Source organism: Lutra lutra, chromosome 14, assembly GCF_902655055.1.
Source record: "Lutra lutra chromosome 14, mLutLut1.2, whole genome shotgun sequence".
NCBI lineage: Eukaryota > Metazoa > Chordata > Mammalia > Carnivora > Mustelidae > Lutra > Lutra lutra.
In genome coordinates this window covers 81,002,731-81,026,872 of record NC_062291.1, presented here as the reverse complement: position 1 = coordinate 81,026,872, position 24,142 = coordinate 81,002,731, and the positions used below count along the sequence as shown (strand labels likewise).

The 24,142-nt window shown below is 45.5% G+C and overlaps 1 protein-coding gene across 2 annotated transcripts in view; it reads left to right on the top strand.

Annotated features, from left to right (window-relative positions):
* Window positions 1–24,142, top strand: part of CPXM2 (carboxypeptidase X, M14 family member 2) — a 127,458-nt gene that overhangs the window by 44,142 nt on the left and 59,174 nt on the right. For both annotated transcript variants that reach the window (XM_047703218.1, XM_047703219.1), the window contains exon 4: window positions 6,049–6,188. In XM_047703218.1, the coding sequence (XP_047559174.1) occupies window positions 6,049–6,188 (140 nt within the window). The remainder of the gene's footprint in view (window positions 1–6,048; window positions 6,189–24,142) is intronic.

Below are 24,142 nucleotides of genomic sequence, written 5' to 3'. Positions count from 1 at the left end.
GGCATGGCCTGAAAGCCAAGAAAACAGCTCAGTAGTCAAACATGAAGCACCAACAAAAGAAACAGGAAAAATACAATATCTGAGGAAAGCTGATGACTCATGACCGCAAAGAACATTTGTCAATGGGCTAAGTTGACCACTCAGTTGTTAGTGGAAGAAAAGTTAGGTGGTATCATGGAGGGAATTCAACCACAGGTCTCAGCAGATACGAACCTGAAACAAAGTGAGTTTTTTTTTTTTTTTAAACAAGTGGCTTATAGTATTTGAGCCACTTACATATAGATTTTACTTTAAATGTTTACTTTTTACTTTTAATGTTAACTTTAAAATATTTTAAGTTTCAAGCTCTAGGTGTTTATTGTTTGTTTGTTTGTTTGTTTTTTGACCAGCATAAGGAACAATTTAAGACTTTGATTTTGGGGTTTAACAATCGCTTCAAAAACAATGAATATTTCTTTTCAACCAGCAATCCTGATGACTGAGGTCTGAAGTGGGACATGATACTCTGCTGATTTGCAGAAGGATCAGATTTGTCTCTGGGCCGTTCTATGGGTTTATCAAAGGACTATCACAGAGGTTTCCTGAAGGAGATATTCTGGCCAGATGATGGCCCTTACTTATATGGGAGATTAACTCTACTAATCATATGTCACATCTAACATTTTTAGGTACCCCCCCCCATGGAGGTACCTCTTGATCATTTTTATGATCTCTTCACCTTAACCTCTTTAATCCTTCCAGTAAAATTGTATCTCAAATTTTGGGTAAATCTACATTAAAGGTTTTCATTAGTAGGACTGTGTCAATAGTGCTTGATACTCAAGCCAAGAAATAGTGTGCATTTTGAGCCAAGGGAGACACACTCTGTATCCTTTCTTGACAACTTCTTGTTTTCCTAGAGCTGTTTGTATTTTTAAAAAACATTTCCCATACCCTGTAATAGGTCTGTGTCTCTAAAATAGCCTTTAATAACAATTTTCTACAAGGTCAAACCTGCTCAATGTTCAGTTTCACCATTGTTTTTTATGTTTCTGTAAGACATTCCTTCAGAAGCCCTTGACCTGCTGTGTTGTGAATGGCTCGCTTTCTGGGTTTTATACAGTTGCTCTCGTGGGACTATATCCTCCCTCATTCTGGGAATTCTTTCCTATATTGGCACCCTTGATTTCTGGATCTCATATCTCCTTTTTGGTGTTCTGCCTCATTTTTGTGGAGTGCGTTCATTTTACAGCTTTATGGAATTGGTGCATGAGAGATTTTTTGAGGATCTCTGAATCTGAAATGTCTTCATTTTACCATCGCAATGGACAGTTTGGCCGAGTGTAAAATTCATGGGTTGAAAAGTCTTTTCCTTCAGAATATTGAAGTCATTATGCCTCCAGTCTTTGAGCTTCCGATGTTGCTACCAAGAATTTTGGTACCGTGCTGATTCCTTTGGCTTGGATTTACATATTTGCTTTTTGTTCTCTCTTTGGAAGCTTCTAGAATCTTCTCTTTATGTGTGATGTTTTGAAGTTTTAAAAAGATATGTCTGGGTGTGGGTCTTATTTATCATAGTGGATTCTTAGCGTTTTGGAGACTTTGACCTTACAGATCTGGGACATTATTCGCTTGTAGTCTTTTTTTTTTTTTTTTTTTGTAATTTCCTCCTCTGCTCTTCTTAATTTTCTTTGATTGCCCATTGTTTCTGGAGTTTTCACATTGCAAGAGCTCCTTTTTCCTTTCTAAGAATATCCTTCTTTTGTTTTATGCCAACAAGAGCTTCTTTGTCAAGGAATAGTCATTATAATTTCTTTGAGATTTTCTTCTGTTCCCCATTACATTTTCAGTTTATTTAATTTCTGTTTGTTGGAAGCCTGGCTGCCTTTTGTCCTAGAGCTGGAAGGAGGAGGGGGGCCAGGGCATCTCACTTTTCAATTCGCTGCTACCCACTGACCAAGTTCCCTGTTGTAGCTATCATATCACACCTCCTTCCTGAGTCTGGAGCCCCCAAATCCAGAGCCTCTGGGGTTGCTTGTGTGTGTGTTTTTTTTTTTTTTTTAAAGAGAAGAATTTCAGGTCTTCTTTGGGGTGGGGAGATCTGTAGAAAGAGCTTTGTGGGAATCTGTTTTTTTATACATGTTTTGAATCAGTTACCTGTTTTCAGCCCTGCCTCACCTTTCCAGCTACCTAGGAGTCTAGTTTCTGAGCTTTTTAAATGAAAGCCCTGGGTGGCTTGCTTCTCCTCTTGCTGAGTCATTTGGGACTCCTCCATCTGATTTCTGTCTTCATATATTGTAATTTGGAGATTATAAATGTTTTCTAATTTTGTCAGAGACCAAGGTTGTATTTCTTTATCTTGTTTTCTTTGGAGGGAATTTTTGAGAAAAGTGCACAGAAATCAACATTTACTCTATCATCTTGAAACAGAAAAATCCCATTTGTTTTTTGTTTTGTTTTAGAGAGAGAGAGATTGGGGGAGGGGCAGAAGGAGAGGAAGAGAGAATCTTAAGCAGGCTTTATACTCAGCACAGAGCCTGACTGGGGCTCGATCTCACCATCCCAAGATCTCAAACTGAGCCAAAATCAAGAGTCGGTCACTTAACCAGCTGAGCCACCCAGGCAGCTCAGAAAAATCCCATTTGATCTTAAAAGGATAGTATCAGATTTTCTGTTTGTTTTGGATATAGTGATTTCCACATTTATCTTAAGCAAAATTTAGTCTGTTAGATGCATTGTTGTTGTTTTTTTTTAAGGTAAAGAAATGATGAGTATGACTTAATTACCTAGAGAGAATTACATTAATTCTTAATTTATTGAGCCCCTAGTACAAAGTATCATTCCATCTTAGTAGTGTTTTCAAGACTAATTTATACTCTAAGGAATCTCACTTTTTATTACAACAGCTTCTGATAGAAATTTCTCCAACATTTATGAAGTCTTTCTTGCATTTTTGAACAGAAAGGGATGAGTGTACCCTTCTCTTGGTCTCTCAGACGTCATACTGACGTCACAGATTGCGCTGTGCTGAAATTTGGTGGCACCTCAGGGACTGGCCCCTCCTCTTTCACTGAATCCTTCCAGGCGCTTGCTTTATACATTCATAATTGATTTTGCAGAGGTGGCTGTCACTTCCCTGTGAGTCAGCTTCAGAAAGGGCCTTCCAATCCCCTGACACCTAACTGCATTTAATTGAATGTCTGGTGTGCTCAGGAAGAGCTGAGATTGGCCGCAGAAGCAAAATACCCAGGCTGGCAAAACCAGAAGCCCAAGATTTAATTCCAAGTCTGAGTCAAGTAGACTGTGGTCGAATAGCAGGGGGGTACCTCCTCCACATTCTGTGATTCTCTCGGGGTGAAAATCCCAGGCTCTGTGGCATCTCTGTTCTTTTCTGCTTAGCATGCGACCAGATAATCTCAATCTTGGCACAGCTGACATGTTGGATGAGGCACATCTTCCTCTTTTTAAATTTTTTTAGAAAAGCTTTTTTTGATTTAAGAGAGAGAGAGCGAGAGTGCATAAGTGGAGGGGAGGGACAGAAGGAGAGGGAAAAGCAGGCTCCCTGCTGAGCAGGAAGCCCAATGGGGGGCTCGATCCCAGGATCCCAGAATCATGACCTGAGCCAACGGCTGATGCCTAACTGACTGAGCCACCCAGGTGCCCCGAGGCACTTCTTTCTGATGCTGTGGTATTGTCCTGTGTGTTGCAAAACGGTTAGCAGCATCGCTGGTCTCTGTCCATCAGTTTTCAGTGGCACACACATCTTCCAGTTGGGACAGCCAAAAATGTCTGCAGACACCATCACCTGCCCCCTGGGGGGCAACATGGGTTCCTGTTGAGAGCTTTAGGCTAGGAATCTTCTCTTTCTTCAGACTTTGTAACTCTGTTCTGGATATTTGAAGTTGTAGAAGATGTGGCAGCAAATGCCCGGAATAGTATTGGAATTCCTTACAATTTTGTAGAATATGGGATAATTCATAAAGCACCCATATTTTCATAATTTGCCAGATAGTCATTGTTTTAAATATACTGATAACTAACATTTATCCAGCACTCAGTTTGTTTTTGAGCCCACACAGTGTGCCGGGGCCTGTTGTAAGCACTGTCAATACCCTAAGGGAGAAAAGAGCATTGCCCCATTTTGGAAGATGGGGAAACTGAGGCACAGAGCGTTTAGGCAAATTGCCTGACTTTATACAGGGTGGAAGTGGCAGGACTGGGATTCACACCGAGGCAGGAGGACTTCAGAGCACACGCTCTTAACCAGCACTTTATGCGATGGTTGGTTTTAAGGTTCCGAGATCAAAACGCGAGCAGTGTGTGTGGACTTTCGCCCGTCTGTCCATTCTGAGCACCAAGAGGGCGGGACTGAACACATTTTCCACCTTACCATTCCTCTTACCCGGGCCAGTACCTGTGAGATCATAGAGGCATGGTGAAGGTTAACTTTAATAAATGAAGTAAACGCCAGTCTCACGCCTGTTGATGTGAAAAGAGGAGCCCAACAAAAACTAATGGTTCTGGTTCCTCGGAAGAAGCTAGATGGCTGTATTGTAAGCATTGCTATGCGCTACAGGTCTCTGCCATTGGGAGGAGACCTGCTATGGGTGAGGATGTGCGGGGATGGTGCCAGTAAAGTCTCCAGCCCAGGGCAGTGGTCTTCTTGTTGGCTGGGCAGCTTGGGGACATGAGAGGCAGCATGTCAGAGAGTCACCCTCACTTGAACAAAACCCACCAAAGCACAGGTGAGGACTGGTAAGATACGCTCGCATGATTTAGTCTTTCTATGATGGTTCTAGAAGGCAGAGCCTGGTAGCACTCCCAGGTCCTGATCACAGAGGTGATCGCGGGATGCCATGAGATCCCACGGTGCTGGTACTTAAGAGCTCAAGTTTCTGGAGAATGTTGACCATTGGATGTTGCTAGTCACCTTCACTTGAGATAGCAATGCTTAAAGAAGACCAAGATATGTGAGTGTTCTGACATCTGCCCTCTTTCTAGATTGTTCCAGGAGGGGGTGGGAGTCACATACTGTGGTTTGGTCCTGATACAAGGCTGATGTTAGGTGGCACAGAGATGGTAGGACACCACTCATGGAACCGTTGGCCACATTGTTTGTCTGCTGTAGTGGACTGTGAATTTCACATCGCTGTTGGCCATTAGAAGTAAGGCTGTCCCAGAATTTGAGCTGAAAGCTGCTCAGAGGGAGAAAAGATGGGCTGGCCTGTCTTTCAAATATCACTTAGACTTTTTCTCTGATTCTGTATTTGTGAAATAGCTGTGGGAATAGCTATTCATGCAGAAAGGGTCTTAGTAAATTAGGAAGCTTCACTTAATTCAAATATCCTCCCCCACTTTTTTTCCTTTCCTTCCTTCCTTCCTTCAAATTCTCTCTTAAAATGGTGATAATATAGGGAAAATTCTAGAACAGAAATGTCACATACCTTGTAAAGTCAGATCGAAAGAATCTTTGGTAGCAATAGTAGCCCAGACTCAACACATCAAGTGACTTATGTGGCAGTAAGTAAATATTCACTAGATAGACTTACCCTTTAACACCCAGCTCAGAGCTCCTCTAGCCCGGTCTCCTCCCCAGTCAAGTTAGCCCCTACCTTTAAATGCTCCTCTAGCAATTTGCTCTGGTTCCCAAAATAACACAGGCTGCATCGTGTCTCTAATTCATCCGTTTTCATGTCTTTCTTCCTGCCTGGATGATGAGGTTCTGGAAGGGAACGATTCACCTTTGTATCCCCAGCACCTGGCATGTGTAGGCTGGTATGTAGGAGACGGTCTGTGCCTTCTGGATGCATGAGTAATAGGGGAGCTCATTAAATTTCATCTTCCGCACTGGGCAAGAAGAGGACATATCATATTGAAACATTTCCAACTTGTTAATAACAAGCCACTCCATTTTATGATTTAGGATAAGGAGTGTTCAGGGCACAGTGATTTTTTTCTTTGTCCCCTGCTCATTTTCTTCTACCCACCCCCTCCCCCAAACCCTGCAAGTCTCATGAAAGTATTCATTGATTCTGAATCTTCCTGAAGAACATCTCTCTTTCTTTCCAGGCAGGTATTAATGAAAATGATTTCTACGATGGGGCGTGGTGTGCAGGAAGGAATGACCTCCGTCAGTGGATTGAAGTAGACGCGAGACGTCTGACTAAATTCACTGGTGTCATCACTCAAGGAAGGAACTCACTTTGGCTGTAAGTGTGGGTGGACCTGTGCTTTTCTAGCCTCCATGCCTTGGGTCCCATGTTCTAGGGTTTGAACAGAGACAGGAAAGATACAGAAAAGTTCTGGTGAGAAGCAGTAGAAGGAAGAAAATTGGGATGTGGACAGGATGCTGAGCTTGCTGTAGACACAAGCATCTCTTGAAAGGATGTTTTCGCCTGTACGAGAGTAGAGAGAAGGAGCCACCTGACAGGTTGGAGAACAGGTCGTTAAAACAATGCAGTTTAGGCAGGTGGCTGCCATCTTGGATCTGTGGTGTGTTACTGGTACCCTGACTGGTAGACCAAACACAGCCCGAGGTGGGAACTCCAGACAAGCCTGGAGGAGATGGTATGATCCTTTAGAATCTGAGGACTGGAAGCCTAGAGACATTCCCCAATAAAGGACTACTAGGGAAGTAGTAGAAGGGTGAGCCAGTGTGAGGCCTGAGAACAAGATGGAGCCCATTTCTCAGAACTGACCTTGGGCCCAGGGTCAATAACCAGAGGACCCAGTAGTATTCCTAAGAGCGCTAGGCTGCCCATCCTGTGGTAGATGCATACAACAGAATATTATTCAGCCTTCGGAGGGGAGGGCATTGTGACATGTGCTATACCATGGATGAGCCTTGAGGACATTATGCTAAGTGGAATAAACAGTCACAAAGGGACAAACACTGTGTGGTCCCACTTATGTGAGAGGCCTGGGGGAGGGGGAGCAGGGGGGTATTTGTTGAATGGGTGCTGAGTTTCAGTTTGAGGTGATGGAAAGTTCTGGAGGGAGATGGAGGTGATGGTTGCACAAAGGTGTGAATGCACTGAATGCCTCTAAATTATACAGTTAAAAATGGCCGGAACAATACATTTTATGTTGCACACCTTTACTACACTAATGACAAATTATCTGTGCTAAAACAATATGCACAAAAAAACCCCCATACAATCTCCCCACCTTAACCCAGGGCTGGTTGTGGAGACGGAAGCCGGGCTGCATCTGTGGGGTTGTCCTGGGACTCCAGCCTTGTGGACAGCAGGCCTGCGGAGACAGGGTACTAGGCAAGGCCTAGAAGGGTCCACAGGACCTTGGGTGCTTTCTGAACTTCAGCAAGAATTTTCCAGTTCCTCTAACATCTGATGACAACTGAGAAGCCAAGGGCACAAGTGCCTCCCACGCTGACATCAGGAAACTGGCCCAGTTGGCTAAGACCCCTCCTGCCCTGCCCGCCTCCCCTTCCTGTCTGTGCTACACTCTCGAATGTCATTTCAGTATTTGCTCATTACCTCTTGGCAGTCATGCAAAATCTGTCTGTAATTTGTTGATTTGATTAATTTTTAATTCCTGGAAAGGTCAACATTAATAAATAAACCAGGATAAAGGAGAGGAACCTGACATCTGTGCTCACATTTAACTGCCTGTCATTGTCACTATACAGGGGACTTTCTTGCATAGTGACAATTGTCAGGCAGTGACTCATCGCCCATTTTCCTCTGAGCTTTTTTATCATAAAGACAATATTATAACATCTAGCAACATTTAAAAACATTACCCAGGATTCCACTGTCCTTAGGCAAACGTAGTTTTTTGGGGGGACATATTTGTAATCCTATTATATAGGCAATCATGTTATTTTAACTTAAGAACATATCAAAGCATTTTCCATGCGGTTGCTGAGGCTTCCTAACGATCGTTTTTAATAGCCTGTGATTGACCCAGCCGTAGCTCTGCCACCTTCTCCGTTTTCTTGAATCACATGTCATTTTGTAAGGAAGCATTTTCACACCTTTTTTCTTCCTTTGAATTATGTCCTTCAAATACATTTCCGGAGCTGGGATGATTTGTGCGTTTTGACAACATTTGGCTATGCATTTATGCTGTTGTGTGTAGCGCTTTTTTTTTGTCACTTTGCTTTTCAGCAGCCCGTGTATTGCTCGTCATGATGATTTTTGCTCCGCTGTGTGCATTGGGCTCTAATCAGCTTATTCCCATGACAATGGTTTTCACTGTTTAGGTTCTGAAAGGCAAGAATTTGGGGGAAGAAAATGTTGACTTGCTCAAGGAGAAGGGAAACTTGGACAGAAAGCCTGATCTGAGATTATCCATAGGGAGGAATGGAGGGATTTTACCTTAATGCTTGGATATTAATCCATCTAACCACAGTCATTAGAGAGCCAGTAGTCAAGTTATTATTGGATTAGAAAGACCTGGCAGGGTAGGAATAATACATTCCATTTCATCTAGAACACAAGAGCATTTTAGGTGAACAAAAATTGCAGTAAAACAGTATCTTTCTTTGACTTAGCCTAGGATGGGAACATCTTAGAAGGCAAGGGACAGAATTGCTTTTAAGAGTCAGATTGATTTTTTTTTTTCTAAATGTATTTCAAGTCAAATTATCCTTGGAGGACAATGGAAAGAAATTTGATGAGTTTCAGTTTGTCTTACCTCCTGGAATAGGACTGTCTCCACCAAGAACTGAAGAGGGAATGGGACAAGGATTTTGGTATCTGAACCTTTTCTTCCCCCAGAGGCATGAATAATGCTAGAAGCATTGGGATCTGTCCCAATGACCAGAAAACATGTCAGCCGCAGGAACCATCAAATACTGACAGTGAAGAAGGCAGCGGGTGTCTCTCTTTCCCTCTCCCCATGACCTTGGTCCCCATGCTGTTCCCAGGACAGACGTCTGTGGTACCATTTTTAATATTCCTTTTTACTGGCTTCTGTATTTTCTCCCTGCTGGTCTGGGAGTACCTCTATGATAGAGGTAATGCCTGGTTGCCATGCCCTGTACCACGCATCTATTAAGACGCTCAAGTAATGATTTTTTAATGAATGAATATTGTTAGGAAGTAACAAATGGACAAAGGTTCGTTCACACAGAATGGTAATGAGCTCATTAATCTGTGAGTGTCAGTGACTGAGCGCAAGCTTGCACCGGGAGTCGGGGAGGAGAGGGGCCGTGGAAGATTGAGGAGTGACGGTTTCTGGTGATGAACGGCACGGACCACAGAGTACCTTTGGAGTCACATCATGGCTCTTGACTCTTGCTGGTTATGAGACTTCCCTTCTTGGAACCTCAGTTTGCTGAAATAAGAGAACTGTTCTCTACGGGGTCAAGATGTGGTAGAAGTCAAATGTTATAATGTTTTAAAATTACCCAGCACATAGTAAGTGCTCAGTAAATGTTAGTTTCTTCCTTCTGCCTCTCTTTGGGTTTATTTAAAACAATGCCTTTGGAAGCTTTATATTTAGCCACAGTAACCTTTGGAGGATACGGGGAGGTGAGGCTGTGCGACTCTGGGGGGTGGAGGGGAGCTTTGCCTGCCTGGCCCTCCCTTCCCCCCTCAGCAGAGCAGCTCTGGAGGGTGCCTTCGTCCAGGTGGCTCTGGAGACAAGCACACTGGACAGCCTGCGGGCCCTCCATGCAGGTTACAACCCGGCCAGCTCCTCCAAAGTCCTGTGGCTGCTTTCTGAATCCTGCTGGTTAAATGGAAAAATGTGGCATTTGAACCAAGACAAGCAAAGGCAGGGCAGGAATTAGAGCTTGATTTTTCTAGTGAAACAGGCAGAACCTACCCTCATGTCAGAGGGTTGCATTTTGGCTGGGAATGCTTTAGGAACAGAAGGCAAGGGGTTGTCGGCCTTTTGAGGTCAGGGCCAGATGGATATTGCTGTTTAGAAAGGTTTCTGTCTGGTTGTTAGCATTCGGGAGCACTTTGGAGTTACAATGCATGTATATTTAAGGATGTTATTACTACTTTCCATCTCTAGGACTTTCATAGCTGGTATTTTTAAGTGAACGTCCATAATCTTACTTGTTTCTGCCCTTCTCTCTGTGTGTTTATGGATTTATTCACCTGTCACTGAGCCCTCTGTACTAAGCACCAGGGATACGAGGTGAGCAAGGAGGGGCCTGCCTGCAGGAAGCTTTCAGTCTGGTGGAAGCATCCAGTACGTTAACAGACGTGCTTACATTTGCAAAGTGCCTGTCAGTGAGGGATGGGGATAGACCTGTTACCAGATTTGGGATATAGGCATGAAGGACCATATGACAGGTCACAAGGCTTAGCCCAGGCCTGTGACTAGTTCATAATCCCATTGGCGACAAACTATAGTTCTAGTTTTAATAGTTTTTCTATTTGAAAGTAATAAAGTCTAATCATTTTCTTGATGCTGAATAATCTGTATTTTTCACCAGGAGAAATTACCCTTCTCCACTGCACTGCAACTTAGTGAAATGTTAGTTTACTAATAAAGGCCAATCTTTCATTTCCTTAATTCCAGAAAGTATATTAGACATATGGGTGTTACGGTTATAACCAGTGTGATGATTGAAAAGTTAATTATTCTGCTGGAGGTAAGTAATGCTGTAATGATGTGGGCAAGATACAGGCGATTAAAAAATAACCAAATGTTTTAAATTTTAATTGTTTAATAAACAAAACGATCCTCAGTCTCCTGAGAGTCTGTAAATGTGAGGTAGCAGATTGACTGATGAGTTTGTGAGGTGAGGACAAGGAGGCTTTGGCTGGCCGGCTGCATTTTTTAAAAAGCAGTCAGGCTCATTAGAGCCAGATGAGTGGGGCCCCGGCTGTGAGCCAGGCTTGTGACCGAGGACACAGGGATGGAGGACCTGGCTTTCTGTTTGTCCATGGAATGTTCTAGCCGAGGTTCTGAGAGTGGCCTCCCCGTACACAGTTCTGACAGTGAAGGAAAAGCTTGTCTCCCCCTTCTGCCCTGGAGACAGCTGTGTTCACAGGAGGGGATGGTGGCCGACAGGGCAGATCGCTGAGGGGCTCCGGGGTGGCTGGGAGGAGTGGGACTGACACTGGTGGAGTAGCTCACCCTGGAAAGGAGGAGGGTCTCCTTGTCCCTTGAGATGCTGAAGGTTGGGGAGAATCCCAGAGGGGGATTCACAGCCTTCGCACCAGGGTCTTGATTTTACATTCTTGCTGAAGCAGGAGGTGGGGTCCTCTGCAGACAGTGCATGTGGCCGGAGCAGGGGGTGGACACCTTAGAGCAAGAGGACCTGGAGAGCTGCAGAGCACTCAGCGGGTGTCCGGAGCTCACGGAATTGTGATGGTGCCCTTGGCACTGCTGGCACTCTCTCCACTAGGGGGCGGTAGAGTCGGCGGCCATTTCCCTGGAGGAGGTCCCAGGACAAGGGCATTTTGGAACCCGGTAGGGCACAGAGCACATTTGGAAGGAAGGGTGTGAGGTTCAGCTCCAGGGCTGGTGGGAGAGGAATCAGAGGCAGAGGCTGATTCCTTGGAAGTGAAGGGCAAGTTCAAGGAGCCACTGGGGGAGATGATGCGGCTTTAGAAGTGACGCAAGCTTGGCGGGGAGGACAGGGGTCATCTGAAGACTCCACAGGGCCAGTAGAGGTGATGATCTGGGGTTCTGGGGTGGGGGATGTGAGCAGAGAGGCAGAGGGGAGCAGACGTCTGGAAATCTTGAGGCTGCAGGGTTGGCCTTCTGCGCTGTCTCTGTTGGGAGCATCTGCAGGACACGCTGGACCCCAACTCCAGAGGGGTGAGGAGAGGGCGGCCGAAGAGACGGTGGGGTCTGGTAAGGAGGGAGACTGTGGTAAGAAGAGGCAGAGGCAAATAGAACCACTGCTAGAGGGTGTTCCTCCAGAGATGGGGCTGGACCGGACCTTCCTAGCACCTGCTTGGCCTGACGTTCGGCCCGACGACTGGAGCTCTGGTTCCCCAGTGGGGAGTGTTCCCCCAGGCCCTCCCTTTCTCTTCAGTTCATCTGGTTTTGTGAACTTCATGGCTCTATCACTGACACCCCCCCCCACCCCCTGCACATCCCAGAACGCATAGCGGCAACCCCCCGGGGGCAGAGGGAAGGGGCGCCGGGGCTCATGCCAAGAGCTCGGGGGACGTCCAGCGGTCCCTGGAGCAGAGTGTGCAGGGAGGCCGGCTGGCCCATCGTCACTCGTCCCCTGCTGAGTGTGTGTGTTTTCAGAACACGCAGTGCTGTGTGTCCTCACTTACTGGCAATGGGAGATGTTTACCACCTTGGGCGGGGTGGGGGGGGACAGCTGGGAAGACAGAAGCTTCCAAACTCCTTTCTAACTGCTTTGAAAACTGACAGTCTTTGACTCGCTGAATCTGGCAAGAAATGGAGGGGTTTTCATGAAAACCTCTGCAAGTTCAAGTAGAAGGCCAGGCACGCGATCCATTCTCCATGTTGTTTCCACAGTGCAGGGAGACTTGTTTGTTTGAAATTAAATGAAACTCTCACTTATGCCTGCGTGGCTCCTACTTGGTTTCCTGGGCGCCAGTGACTAAGAAAGAAGCTCTCAAAAAGCAAAATCAAGTGGAAACAACCCAGAGCTCCTTCCTGGGGATGGAACTTTCTCCCTGCGTGATTCAAAGGTTCTCGTTCCCTGGCTGCACCTCCCCGGGAACCCCTCCAGAAGGTTGCTGGGTATACCCCATTTTTTCTCTCATCTGTTTCCTGGTGGGGGGAGCTCTGCCTACAGCGAGGCCCCTCCCCTGCGTAGCTCCCATCGTGTTTCCACCCCTGGACCCACGTAGCCTTTGTGGATTGGCTCCCACTCTCTGACCCATTCCATTTGTTCACTGCACCCCTATCAGGAGCCTCCTCTTTGTTCCACAGGTAAAACAAGTGTACTCCTGCCTCAGGGCCTTTGCACTTGCCATTCTGTCTGAAGGCTCCACTCTCTTGCATTCAGAGGCTTTTTTCTGACCATTCTTGTGAAACCCACTCTTAGCCGCTCTGGATCCTCACTTGACTTTATTTGATGACCTGTATATTTGTTGGTACTTGCACTGATCTCACTCCTAGACAGCAGGAAGGACCTAGCTCTTGTTTGCCATTGAACCCCCCAGTGCTGGATATCACCCTCCAGGGGGAAAGTCTCAGTGACGGCCCCCCTCCCCGCCTGCATCATTCAAAACTGTTCAGATCATGTCCCAACTCTCTCCTATCCAGCGGCCGGACAGCCGCCCCCTGCCCAGAATGCACCCAGAATAGGGGGGCTCTTTAGGGCACAGAACATGAAGAGGGAACTTGTCACAGCCTCTGGGGGTGCAGCTCTCCCATGCCCTCACTGTCCTTCCCTCTCCGATGACCAGGTCCTCGGCTGGTGTGGGAGGGCAGCCAGGAGCACAGATTCCAGGGCGAGATGGGGATTTCAGACTTCCTTGTTGGCGTGGCCCTGGCTGTGTTTCTGAGCCTTTCTCTGCCTCAGTTTCTTTAATCTCTAAAATGACAACAAGAGTACCTGCCACAGAGGACGGCCGAGGGCACTGAATGAGCTCGCGCACAGGCAGTTAGGACAGTCCTTGGCACCCAGTGAGCGCCCTGTGGCTGCTCATCTCTTGGTATTTCTTTGGGACTTTGGTGGACGGTCCTGCTCATGCACCAGCCCCTGTGCCAACCCCTACTTCTCCCCAGCCAGCCCTCTTTGGGCCCTCGGACCATGTCCTCTCCCCTTTCTGGTGGCCCTTGTTCCCTCTGGTGGTCTTCCAAGTCCTAACCCTGGGGGGCAGCCGCCACCAGCCCACATTAGGCGGGTGGTCTGGGTGGACTCCCAGCCCTTCCCAGCCTCTGTTTCCTGGTGTGTAGGGAGAAGGACGACTCCCTCTCCCAATGCGTTGACACAGATGGAAGCCGTGACACATTTGGGACACAGCAGAGACTCCGTGTGAACCATGGCTGCTGAGATTTTCAAAGTGGCCTTGCCCTCTCCCATAACGCCCCTCCCCTAGCCATTCACAGCTTGAAACTCTAGTGCCCCTTTGCCCCCAGAGGGCACCCAGGAAAGACTGGCACTGGGTCAGTCCCATTGCAGTGAAGAGGTAGAGCCTGACGTTTTGTGAAAACGTTGCTGTGACACGTCTGTATTTTGCTGGCATGAATTTGGCCAGCAGAAATTTCTGTAAATTAAATCACATTGATTCCCTCTTTCGGGGGCTGAGCACTGTGCCTGACCGTACAAGGTGCTCTTGGTAACTCTGCCGGGAAGAGCCCTTTCTTGTCCCCACTGTATGGAAGAAACTGAGGTTTGGAGAACACAAGTAACTTGGTTCTCTTTCTCTGCCTCAGAGTGAATGTACATGGGCTTTCTCTGCCCCCACCTTGCCTCCCACTTTTGCTCACAATTTTCTCCTCTGCCTTGAGGCCTCAGCCCTGCAAGTGGACTCATGTGGGCTTCTGCTTACAGAATCTGGGGCCGAAGGGCATTTCTGGCTGCACCCTGGGCCCACTTACCCAGTGGACCCAGGAGGCAGGGTGCCAGGGGCCTTGTGACCTTTAGGGCTCGTGACTATGTTTAACCTCTTTGACAACCTGAATAAAATAAATGAGCTTTTATGGTAGGAAAGGTTTTAATAGATAATATCCATATAGTCATCTTTATACTCATGTGGTCAAAAAAATGCTTCAAAAAAATTTTTTTAGAGGGGAGGTGCCCTATGCTCTGAATAACAGTGGCCAGTGCCCAGGTGTTTATGTCCTAGTCCCAAGAATCTGTGAACGGGCTAGGTTTCATGGCAGAGGGCCTCCAGGTTGCACATGGAATTAAGATCATTAATCAGCTGACCTAAAAATAGTGAGATGACCCTGGGTTGTCTGGGTGGACTCAGGGTAGACACAGGGTTCTTAAAAGTGGAGGGGGGCAGCGCATAAGGACAGTTGATGGGATGGCAGCCGTTGCTGGCTTTGGGGCTGGAGGAAGGGGCCCTGAGCAGGGAATGTGGGAAGCCGCTAGAAGCTTCCAGAAGATGCATAGCACTACTGACACCTTGATTTCGGGAACTCTCATCTCCAGAACTGTAAGATCATACATGTGCACCATTTAAACCACAAAGTCTAAAGTGATTTTATGGCATCCATTAGAAACTCATAGCACCCACAAAGGCAGAAGTTTCTAGAGCCCTCAAAAGTCCTCCTGTGGCCTGGCTGTCCCACAGCGTTGCTCTGTGATGCAAGGTCATGCCATGCCAGAGACATCCAGCTGCAGCCAGGGCCTGCCAGGTAGCTCCATGCTTGACACATGTTTTAGCTGAATGGAATCGTGGCCAATTCTCTTCTATTTTTTAGGATTCTTGTGAGCCATTTCTTTGGTTCCTTTTGTCCTGGTCTCTTGAGTGATTCTTCCAGATTTAAAGGGCTTTAAATATCTTCTTTTTACTTTAAGTTCTCTGCAGTGTAGCTCCTTAACTAGGAGCTGCCTCATCTTTTACCCAAATTTATTGGACTTGGCCCCCAAAGTGGTATTTTTTCCCCTCTTTCCCTGGTAGGCATTTTTTTACTGGAGGTAATGGAAACTGGATAATATTTCTAAGTTTATAACATTCCCTCCTATGGTCTGCATTTTCAAAAGGCCATGGTAACTGATCCAAAGTGAAAAATCTAATAAATCAATGGGCTGAGTTTTCAGTGCCCAACGTTTGTCCGTACCAAGAATATAGCAGACCCATTTAACTGCGTGACTGATTCCAGCAGAGAGAGGAGGCAGCACGGAGGAGAGAATAAGGAGGATGCATTTTGTGTTCTTGAGTGCTGGAGTACCATGCCTAAATTGTAGACAAAAGGCAGCCCACCCCCCATGTTGTTTCAAGATGGTACAAAAGGCAAGTTTAGACTTCTGGAGAGCAGTGGTCTTGCCAGTATGGATGGCTTGGCCACAGCAAGGAGGTGATGGACAGGAAGAGGCAGCTGCCATCCTCCTCATGGTTCCAACAGAAAATTGGCCTAAACGCTGGGAGAGATTGTAGGGCCCTTCCTTCTCTGACTGAAAAGGGATTGAATAGTGCTTTCCCTGCATGTACGAGAAAGTGGACAACACCGGTGCTGCTTACAGCTGGGCTTGTGGCTTATTCCTTTTAGTTGACGGACTTTGTTCATTTGCCCTAGCCGGTGGTATTTGCCGGATGGTGGCTGTTGGCGAGGATATGGGGAGATTCTCTCCTGTGAGGTGGAAGGAGAGAAGAATCTGACGAACAAGACCAAGTGGCATGAAATTCCACTGTGATAGAACCCCACTGGGTGCCTTGGATCTTACCCTTTGTCCACCCAAAATTACTTCTTTGTGATTTGAGCTACTCTTGTTTTCCCCAGTTATTCCCTTTCTTGTCACTTTGCCTTTTGCTGTACAAAAACTTTGAATTTTTACATGGCTAATATAATCAGTCTCTGAAGGACTGTGTTGTAGCTGGAAAGACATTGTCCCTTCTAGGATGTAAATAGTTTCCCCCACATTTTCTTCAAGCACTTTTATGATTTCAACTTCTACATTGAAATCTTTGAACCACTGTATTTTGGAACGTGTGTTCGCATAGCTGTGATAGGTCAAAGTCATTCTCCAATGGCCACTAGGATGTCCCGACATTATTTTTTTTCCCCATATTTTCTCTAACTGCTATGGCCTGAAGGTTAACGTCCTCTCAAAGTTTATATGTTAAATCCTAATACCTGATGTGGTAGTGTTTGTGGATAGAGCCCTTGGGAAGCGATTAGGTCATGAGATTGCAGCCCCCCATGATTGGGATTATAAAAGAGGCCCCACCAAGCTCCCTCGTGCCTTCTGCCATGGGAGGTTGCGAGGATAGTCTGTGACCGCCTGGTACCCTGTGACCGTCTTAGACTTCCCAGCCTCCAGAACTGTGAGAAATGAGTTGCTTTTATGACCCACCCAATCTGTGGTGTTTGGTTACAGCAGGCCCTGGGGACTGAGACTCTAAATGAAGGACCTCCTGTTTGATATTCTGAATTCCTGTCTGTCATAGGGTTTACAAATTCTAGATATGTCTCTTGTCAGATTTATGGTTTAGAAATATTTTCTCCCAGTCTGTGGCTTATTTTTTAATAAGAAAAAAAAACACACTGACTTCACATGTTAACCTCTCAGAGAATAAGGTTTTAATTTAAATCAAGTCTGCTTTGTTGATTTTTTTCTTCCTTTATGGGTTGTGTTTTCGGGGTCAGGTCTAAGAACTCCTTACTAAGCTCTAGATCCCAAAGACTTTCTGGTGTATTATCTTCTAAGGTTTTATAGTTTTATGTTTTACATTTAAATGTATGATCCATTTTGAGTTGATTTCTATATAATGGGATTTAATGATATATCTCATTAAACCTAATGCTATATAATTGTGTATAGATATACAGTATATTTACTTCCTCACCAAAGTTGGACAGACTATCTCTCCACCATAAAATTGATTTTGCAAAAAAAAAAAAAAAATTGATTTTGCATCTTGTCAGTTGGCCAAGGGGTACCCAAGCAGGCTCAGGCAGTAAAACACGCGATTCTTGATCTCGTGGTTGTGGGATTCTTGATCTACGCGGTTGGGCGTAGAGATAAACATAAAATCTTTAAAAAAAGAAAAAGTTGGCCCTACTTGTGTGGGTTTATTTCTGGGTTCCTTGCTCTGTTCCACAGATCTGTGTGTCTGTCCCTCATATCTGTGTGTCTGTCCCTCCCTCTGTACCGCCTTGTCTTTATTAGTGTAGCTGTGTAATGTCTTAGAACACGGTAGATGGATTTCTCTCACTTTATTCCTTTTCAGAATTGTTTTAGCGATTCTAGTTCCTTTGCCTTCCTATATTAATTTTAGAATAATATCGTTTATATCTATAAAAAATCTTCGGATTTAACAGGAATTGCATTAAACCTGTCTATCAACTGAGGGAGAATTGACAGCTTCACCATCCTGCCTCTGCTAGTCCACAAAGAGGGAATGGTTTCTCATTTATTTAGACTTCTTTGGGCTCCCCCGCCAGTGTTTTAGGGTTTTGAGTATACAAATCCAGTACATGTCTTGTCAGATTTACACCGAAGAATTTCCTCTCTTTTGAGCACATGGGCATGGTATTATTTGCTAATATTTTATTTAGGAATTTTGCATCAATATTCGTATGTGACATTAAGTTATAGTTTTCTTTCTTTGAGCAATCTGTTGATTTTCAGTATGGGATCCTCCAAGTGAGGGACGGAAGATCTTGCTTTTCTGTGCTTTGAGTACGTCCAGCCCCGAGCTTTCAGTGGGGTGGGGGTGAGGCAGGGGAGCTCTTTAACTGCTTTGGCTCTGGGGCTCAGGTTTAGATTTTCTATCTCTTTAGTCGGTTTTGATAAATTCTATTGTCTTGCACAATTTTGTTTTGAAATATATTCATATTTGATTCAGCAGTTGTTTAAGGATTCATTTCTTCTGGTCAATGATTATTTTCTCATGATTTTGAAGTATTTGTACATTTCCTTCTTTCACCTCCCTAGAATATCTAATGCGTTGTCTATCTCACCATTTTCCCCTCTTATATTTATTTATTTTAAATTAATTTTTTAAAAGGTTTTATTTATTTATTTGACCGCATGCATGAGAGAGAGAGAGAGAGAGAAAGCACACATGCAGGGGGAGCAGCAGAGGGAGAGGGAGAAGCAGGCTCCCTACTGAGCAGGGAGCCCGTGTGGGGCTTGATCCCAGAACCCCAAGATCATGACCTGAGTTGAAGGCGGACACTTAACAGCTTAACCGACTGAGCCACCCAGGGACCCCCCTTTTATAAAAGGACATTTATTTTAGAAAGAGAGCGCACATGAGTGGGAGGAGGGGCAGAGGGAGAGAATCTTCAAGCAGACTCCCCTTGTAGCATGGAGTCCCATGAGAGGCTCAATCTCATGACCACAGGTCACGACCTGAGCAGAAGCCATAAGTTGGAGGCTCAGCCGACTGCACCACCCAGGCACCCCTTTCCCTTCGTCTTTTAAGAACAGCATTCCTTGGAATTATTAGTTCTGCTATTTTTCTGGTTTTGAATTCATTAATTTCTTTAGATCGATCCTTTCCTTTTGCTTTGTTTAGGTTAATTATTCCACTAACTTTCTGAGTCGGACTCTTCACTCATTCCTGTATTTTTCTCCCTCTTATTTAGTGATGTCTGTTTGTAAGACCGAGAGGCCTCTGCTAAGTGCTGCTTCCCTCTGTCCTGGTGGTGCCGATGTGTGATGTTTTATTAGTGCTGTTTTCTAGATGCTCTTCAGTTCCAGTTTGGGTTTTCTCTTGGATCGAACATAGTTTAGGAGACTGATTTACATTTCCTGGGGCAAGAGTGTTTTGGAGTTTTAATTTCATACAGGGCTCACTGTATCAGAGAACATTGTCTCTACTTTCTAATTTCGTGGTATTTGGGAAGTTTCTTTTGAGATCTAAAATCGAAAGACTATGTTTGGTTTTGGACAACAGAACACATGTATGCCATTAGATTTACCTTATTAATTATGGGGTTTAATCTCCTTCGTGCTGATCCATCATGGCTAAAGGAGACTGCCTTTCTTTGTCCTGTGTCTCCTGTAATTTGTGCCATTAATGTTGGTGCCATTTTAGTGCATAGAGATTCATAATTGCTTAAAGCCTTATTGTGAGCTCTATCCTTTGGAATCATGTAGTGCCATTCTTGGCCTTAATGCTTCCCCCCTTCCCGAATTCAGCATGCAGCCTTTACAATTGCCATCTTGGCTTTCTCTGTGTTTGCGTTTGCTGATACCCATGCACCCCTACTTCTGTTTCATCGTTACTGACTCACTCTGTGTGTTTCTTGTGCATATCCATAGAGCTGTGCTTCCTCTGATGATTTGGAAGGTCTGTAATGTAGTTCTTGTGGTTCTTTTCCTGACTGCAAATTTCTGTAATTCCCCTAATGCAGTATTTCATCAGACTCTACTGATGAAACCCTATTATGAACGAATGATTAAACTGTGTAATTCTCCTTTGTATCCTCCCTCTCCCTCTGCTCCTTCCGATTTCAGCTGACTTGTTACCTTGCTTACTGTTTACCTCTGCATGGTAAATGTTCCTAAAACCCCACTACCTAATTTATTGCTTTTAATATGTTTTCATTGCTCTCCTCCTCCTTTAGCTATTTGGGGCAAATTAAAAAACACCAGGATACCTGGGTTTGGGGTCTCATTCCACCTCGGAGTGAACTGGGAAAGCTTCTTGAACTTTCTGTAACCAGTAGCACCATCTCCCCGAGGAGGCAATCATCCCACCAGGTGCCACCTTCTGTGCGCGGGACAGCAGTGAACTGTCCATCCTGGGTGTGATCCTGAGTGAGTGACTGGACTTCATTGCTATTGTTTCCTTCTGCAAAATGGGAACAATGACAGTACTGACCCCACAGTGTTGATTAAATGGAATAAAACGAGTCACAGAGTTAGGACTGTGGCTGGCACGTAGTTCCCAGCCAGTAGGTGTTCCTGATTATACCCGATGATCCTGGTTCCTGGAACCAGGTGAAGCTGCACTAGAAAGAGGGCATCCCAGGAGATGTCTACACGAGATACGCTTGAGGGCTGTAAGGAAAACTGTGGAGCCCCCCTCCTCCAGAGAGCCTTTTCTGCGGCAGAGACAGTGCACTAGAAATAATGGAGCTTGTATGGGCAAACTTCACGAAACCCAAGCAGCATGGAACCAGAACACAACGTAAACTGACAACAGTCTTGATACAAACACCGGCATCAGCACGTCCCATCCTGTGTTCAAGTGCGTGAAGGGCGCTTCTCTGAACGGAGGCTGAAGTTAGCTTGGAAAAACCGAGGCTGCTGTGTGGTGCCTGGGAGACAGGGGTAGACTGGACATCATCATCAGAAGGTGGGATGGAGGTTGGCAGCAGCGACCCCGGCCAGCCAGATGTTGTGGAAACAGAGAGGAAAACTCTGGCTTATTACCTTTTGCTTGTTTCTTTTGCGTAAAGATAGTTATTGACTATCTGTGTGACGAATCCTTCCAAGCTAGAGCTCATGGCCAAACTGAGCAGAGCAGAAGAAGGAGGATGGGTGTTGTGTTGGGATCATCAGTGGCCTCTTAGCAGCTGAGTTAGGGCGGCTTGCATTTGGCTCCTGTGACTCAGTGGTACAGACATTAACACGCTGGGAATCCATCGTCTATGGACCACAGTGAGTTCTGCCTTCTTCTGACGTTGCTCCCCTCTTCACTGACGAGCACACACACACACTCACACTGAGCATCTGTGTCTGACACGTCATGTGAGAGCCTCTCTGAAACTAGCCCATGGATTCTGTCTTATTAAGTCCATTCTGAACCGTGGTCTCAAGCCATAGCTGAGGTCCAGAAAATGAGTGCTTTCTCCTTATAGTCCTCAACCCAGAAGCTTCTGGTCTTTCTGGAATTTCTGGTAGGTGTCCAACCATCTTAGCAGAAATTTCCAAACCATGTTTGGTGATTCTGCTCTGGGAGAAAGGAGACTTTCAAACAGAAAATGACACGACTCGCCGGGGTCCGTGTCCTCCTGCCTGGGCTTGGCCTCCTCCATCCGTGCTGGCAAAATGGCAGTCTGGGCCGTACCTGGGTGTCAGTCAGTGCCCAGAGCTGTCCTGTCTCATTACAGAACAGTCGCGATGAAAATAACGACCATATGGTGAGCTACTTCAGTAGTAAGGACGTCGTATGTGCTCACTTTGTGCCTTACCATGGCCCCTGGAAGTCAGAATTCACCAATTCACTCCTACAGAGAACTGCAGGCGGTTAGTACAAGGCACAGTGGCTCCCAGGTCACCATCCGCCACAAGAGACACTCCAGCTGGGCCTGGGAATGTCTACCTCTTCTGGGTGGTGTGGATTTTTCTCCCTTGACACCATCTTTCATGCCTGGTAGAAAGTTTCCTAGTTTTTTGTTAGAAAGAGAGACTTTGATGGGGGAGAGACTTCCACGCGGTTCTAGCTTCCGTCCAGGTGGAGGCTGTGGTCAAGCCCGTGTTTTTTTCTAAGCATTTTTAAAAGTTAATATCTTAGCTTAGTTTCAGAAAGCCACTATTTTTCTTCTTTTTAAATAACTTTCTGATCTCCCATGTTTCTTTAAAGTCTATTTAAAAAAATAACATCAGCGCGGCCAACAGACCAGTCAGTTGGCAATACATTTAGAACACAAGGCGGGCAAGAGGAAGTGAAAAGCAAAATGCTTTCCAGTTTTACTCATATAAAATTCCGCTGACTTTCTCTCCGGAGTCACATAGTAAAATGTGAACTCTTAAAAGAAAAATAAAAAAGAATCCTTGTTTTTTAATCCTGCTTTGGATTTATAGCTGGGATGTGACCTGGCCTCCGTTCTTGCGTGAGTTGATGAAAATGATCCGGACCTGGGTAGGAAATTGAGAAAGTGCCAGAGCACAGCAGACCCAAGAAAGAGATATGGGCATTGATTTTTTAATTAAAAAGTCATGGGCGTAGTTTTAAAAGTCTAATAGCCCTACTTACAACTAAAAGTAGTAGTCTCCACGGGCACCTCCGTGGCTTAGTTGGTTAAGTGTCCAATTCTTGATCTCAGCTCAGGTCTTGATCTCAGGGTCATGAGTTCAAGCCCCGAGTTGGGCTCCACGCTGAGTTTGGCACCTACTTGAAAAAAAAAATGGTAGCCTCTGTTCCATACCCTCGGTCTTGATTCTTTTTTTTTTTTTTTTAAAGATTTTATTTGTTTATTTGACAGAGAGAGATCACAAGTAGACAGAGAGGCAGGCAGAGAGAGAGAGAGGGAAGCAGGCTCCCCGCCGAGCAGAGAGCCCGATGCGGGACTCGATCCCAGGACCCTGAGATCATGACCTGAGCTGAAGGCAGCAGCTTAACCCAGGTGCCCTCGGTCTTGATTCTTGTCCAAGGCAACTACTACTATAAACCCTTCTCTTCTTTTTTTATTTTCTATTATATATTCTATTATTATATTCTATTTTGTTTATCTTAATACCTGTATTTCTGGGGCACCTGGGTGTCTCAGTGGGCTAAGCCTCTGCCTTCAACTCAGGTCATGATCTCAGGGTCCTGGGATCGAGCCCCACTTCTGGCTTTCTGCTCAGCAGGGGGCCTGCTTCCCCCTCCCCCTCTGCCTACTTGTGATCCCTCTCTCTCTCTCTATCAAATAAATAAATAAAATCTTAAAAAAAAACCCCGTATTTCTGAACAAATGCTTTTAGTACTCTTGCATGATTGTTTTATTTTTTAATTTTTAAAAAGATTTTCTATATTTATTTTAGAGAGCAAGAGAGTGAGCAGGAGGAGGAGCGGGGGGGTGGGGGAAACAATCTCAAGCAGCATCCTGGCTGAGCTCAGAGCCAGACTCGGGGCTCAACCTCACAACCCTGAGAGCATGACCTGAGCCGAAATCAAGAGTCAGGTACTTCACCAACTGAGCCACCCAGGCGCCCCAAGAATGTCTTCTATTGACCTACCTCCGACATGCATGTACACACACACACACACACACACACACACACACTCATTTCCTCTCTCCGTCTCTGTGTCTCCTCCCATCCTTCCAGAGGAGTTCCGTTATCAGCTTTAACTAAATCAGTATTTAATGTTGGCCTCACGGTTGCTGTTGAACTGTTAGTTATAGCTGGGTCATATGATAACAGTATAACTATACTAACTTTCCTCTGTAGCTTTTTTGCTTTTCCTGGAGGTAATAATCACTTCTTTTTAATGGTTCCTTGGTTTTCGGTGCCTATTGCCAGCCCATTCCATTGCTTCCTGAGAGACCTGAAAATCTTCCCTGGATACATCTATCAGCAATCGGGTCTTTTCTCCCCAGAGATCCCCCTCCTGGAGTCACGGGGCCTCTGCTGGCATCTGGTCTGCAGGCCCGTGGCCGAGCTCTGGCCCGCCAGTGTTCCTGCTGGAATTCTCTTCACCTGTCTCCTGAGTTGTATTCCATGTTTCTTAGATCCCATGTCTCAGTTTTTCCATTTATTTTGGTGGCATCTGTCTTCTCGGAATGGAGCTTAGGAGGTAAAATTCTGGATTCCTTGAACGTCAGCATAAGCATTCTTGTTGACCTTGCCCTCGATGGGTAGTTTGGAAATAATTTTCCCTAACAGTTTTCAATACCGTTATTGAGATAATAGTTCCCATAAAATATAATTCACCCATTTCACATGTACAGTTCACTCTTTTTCCTT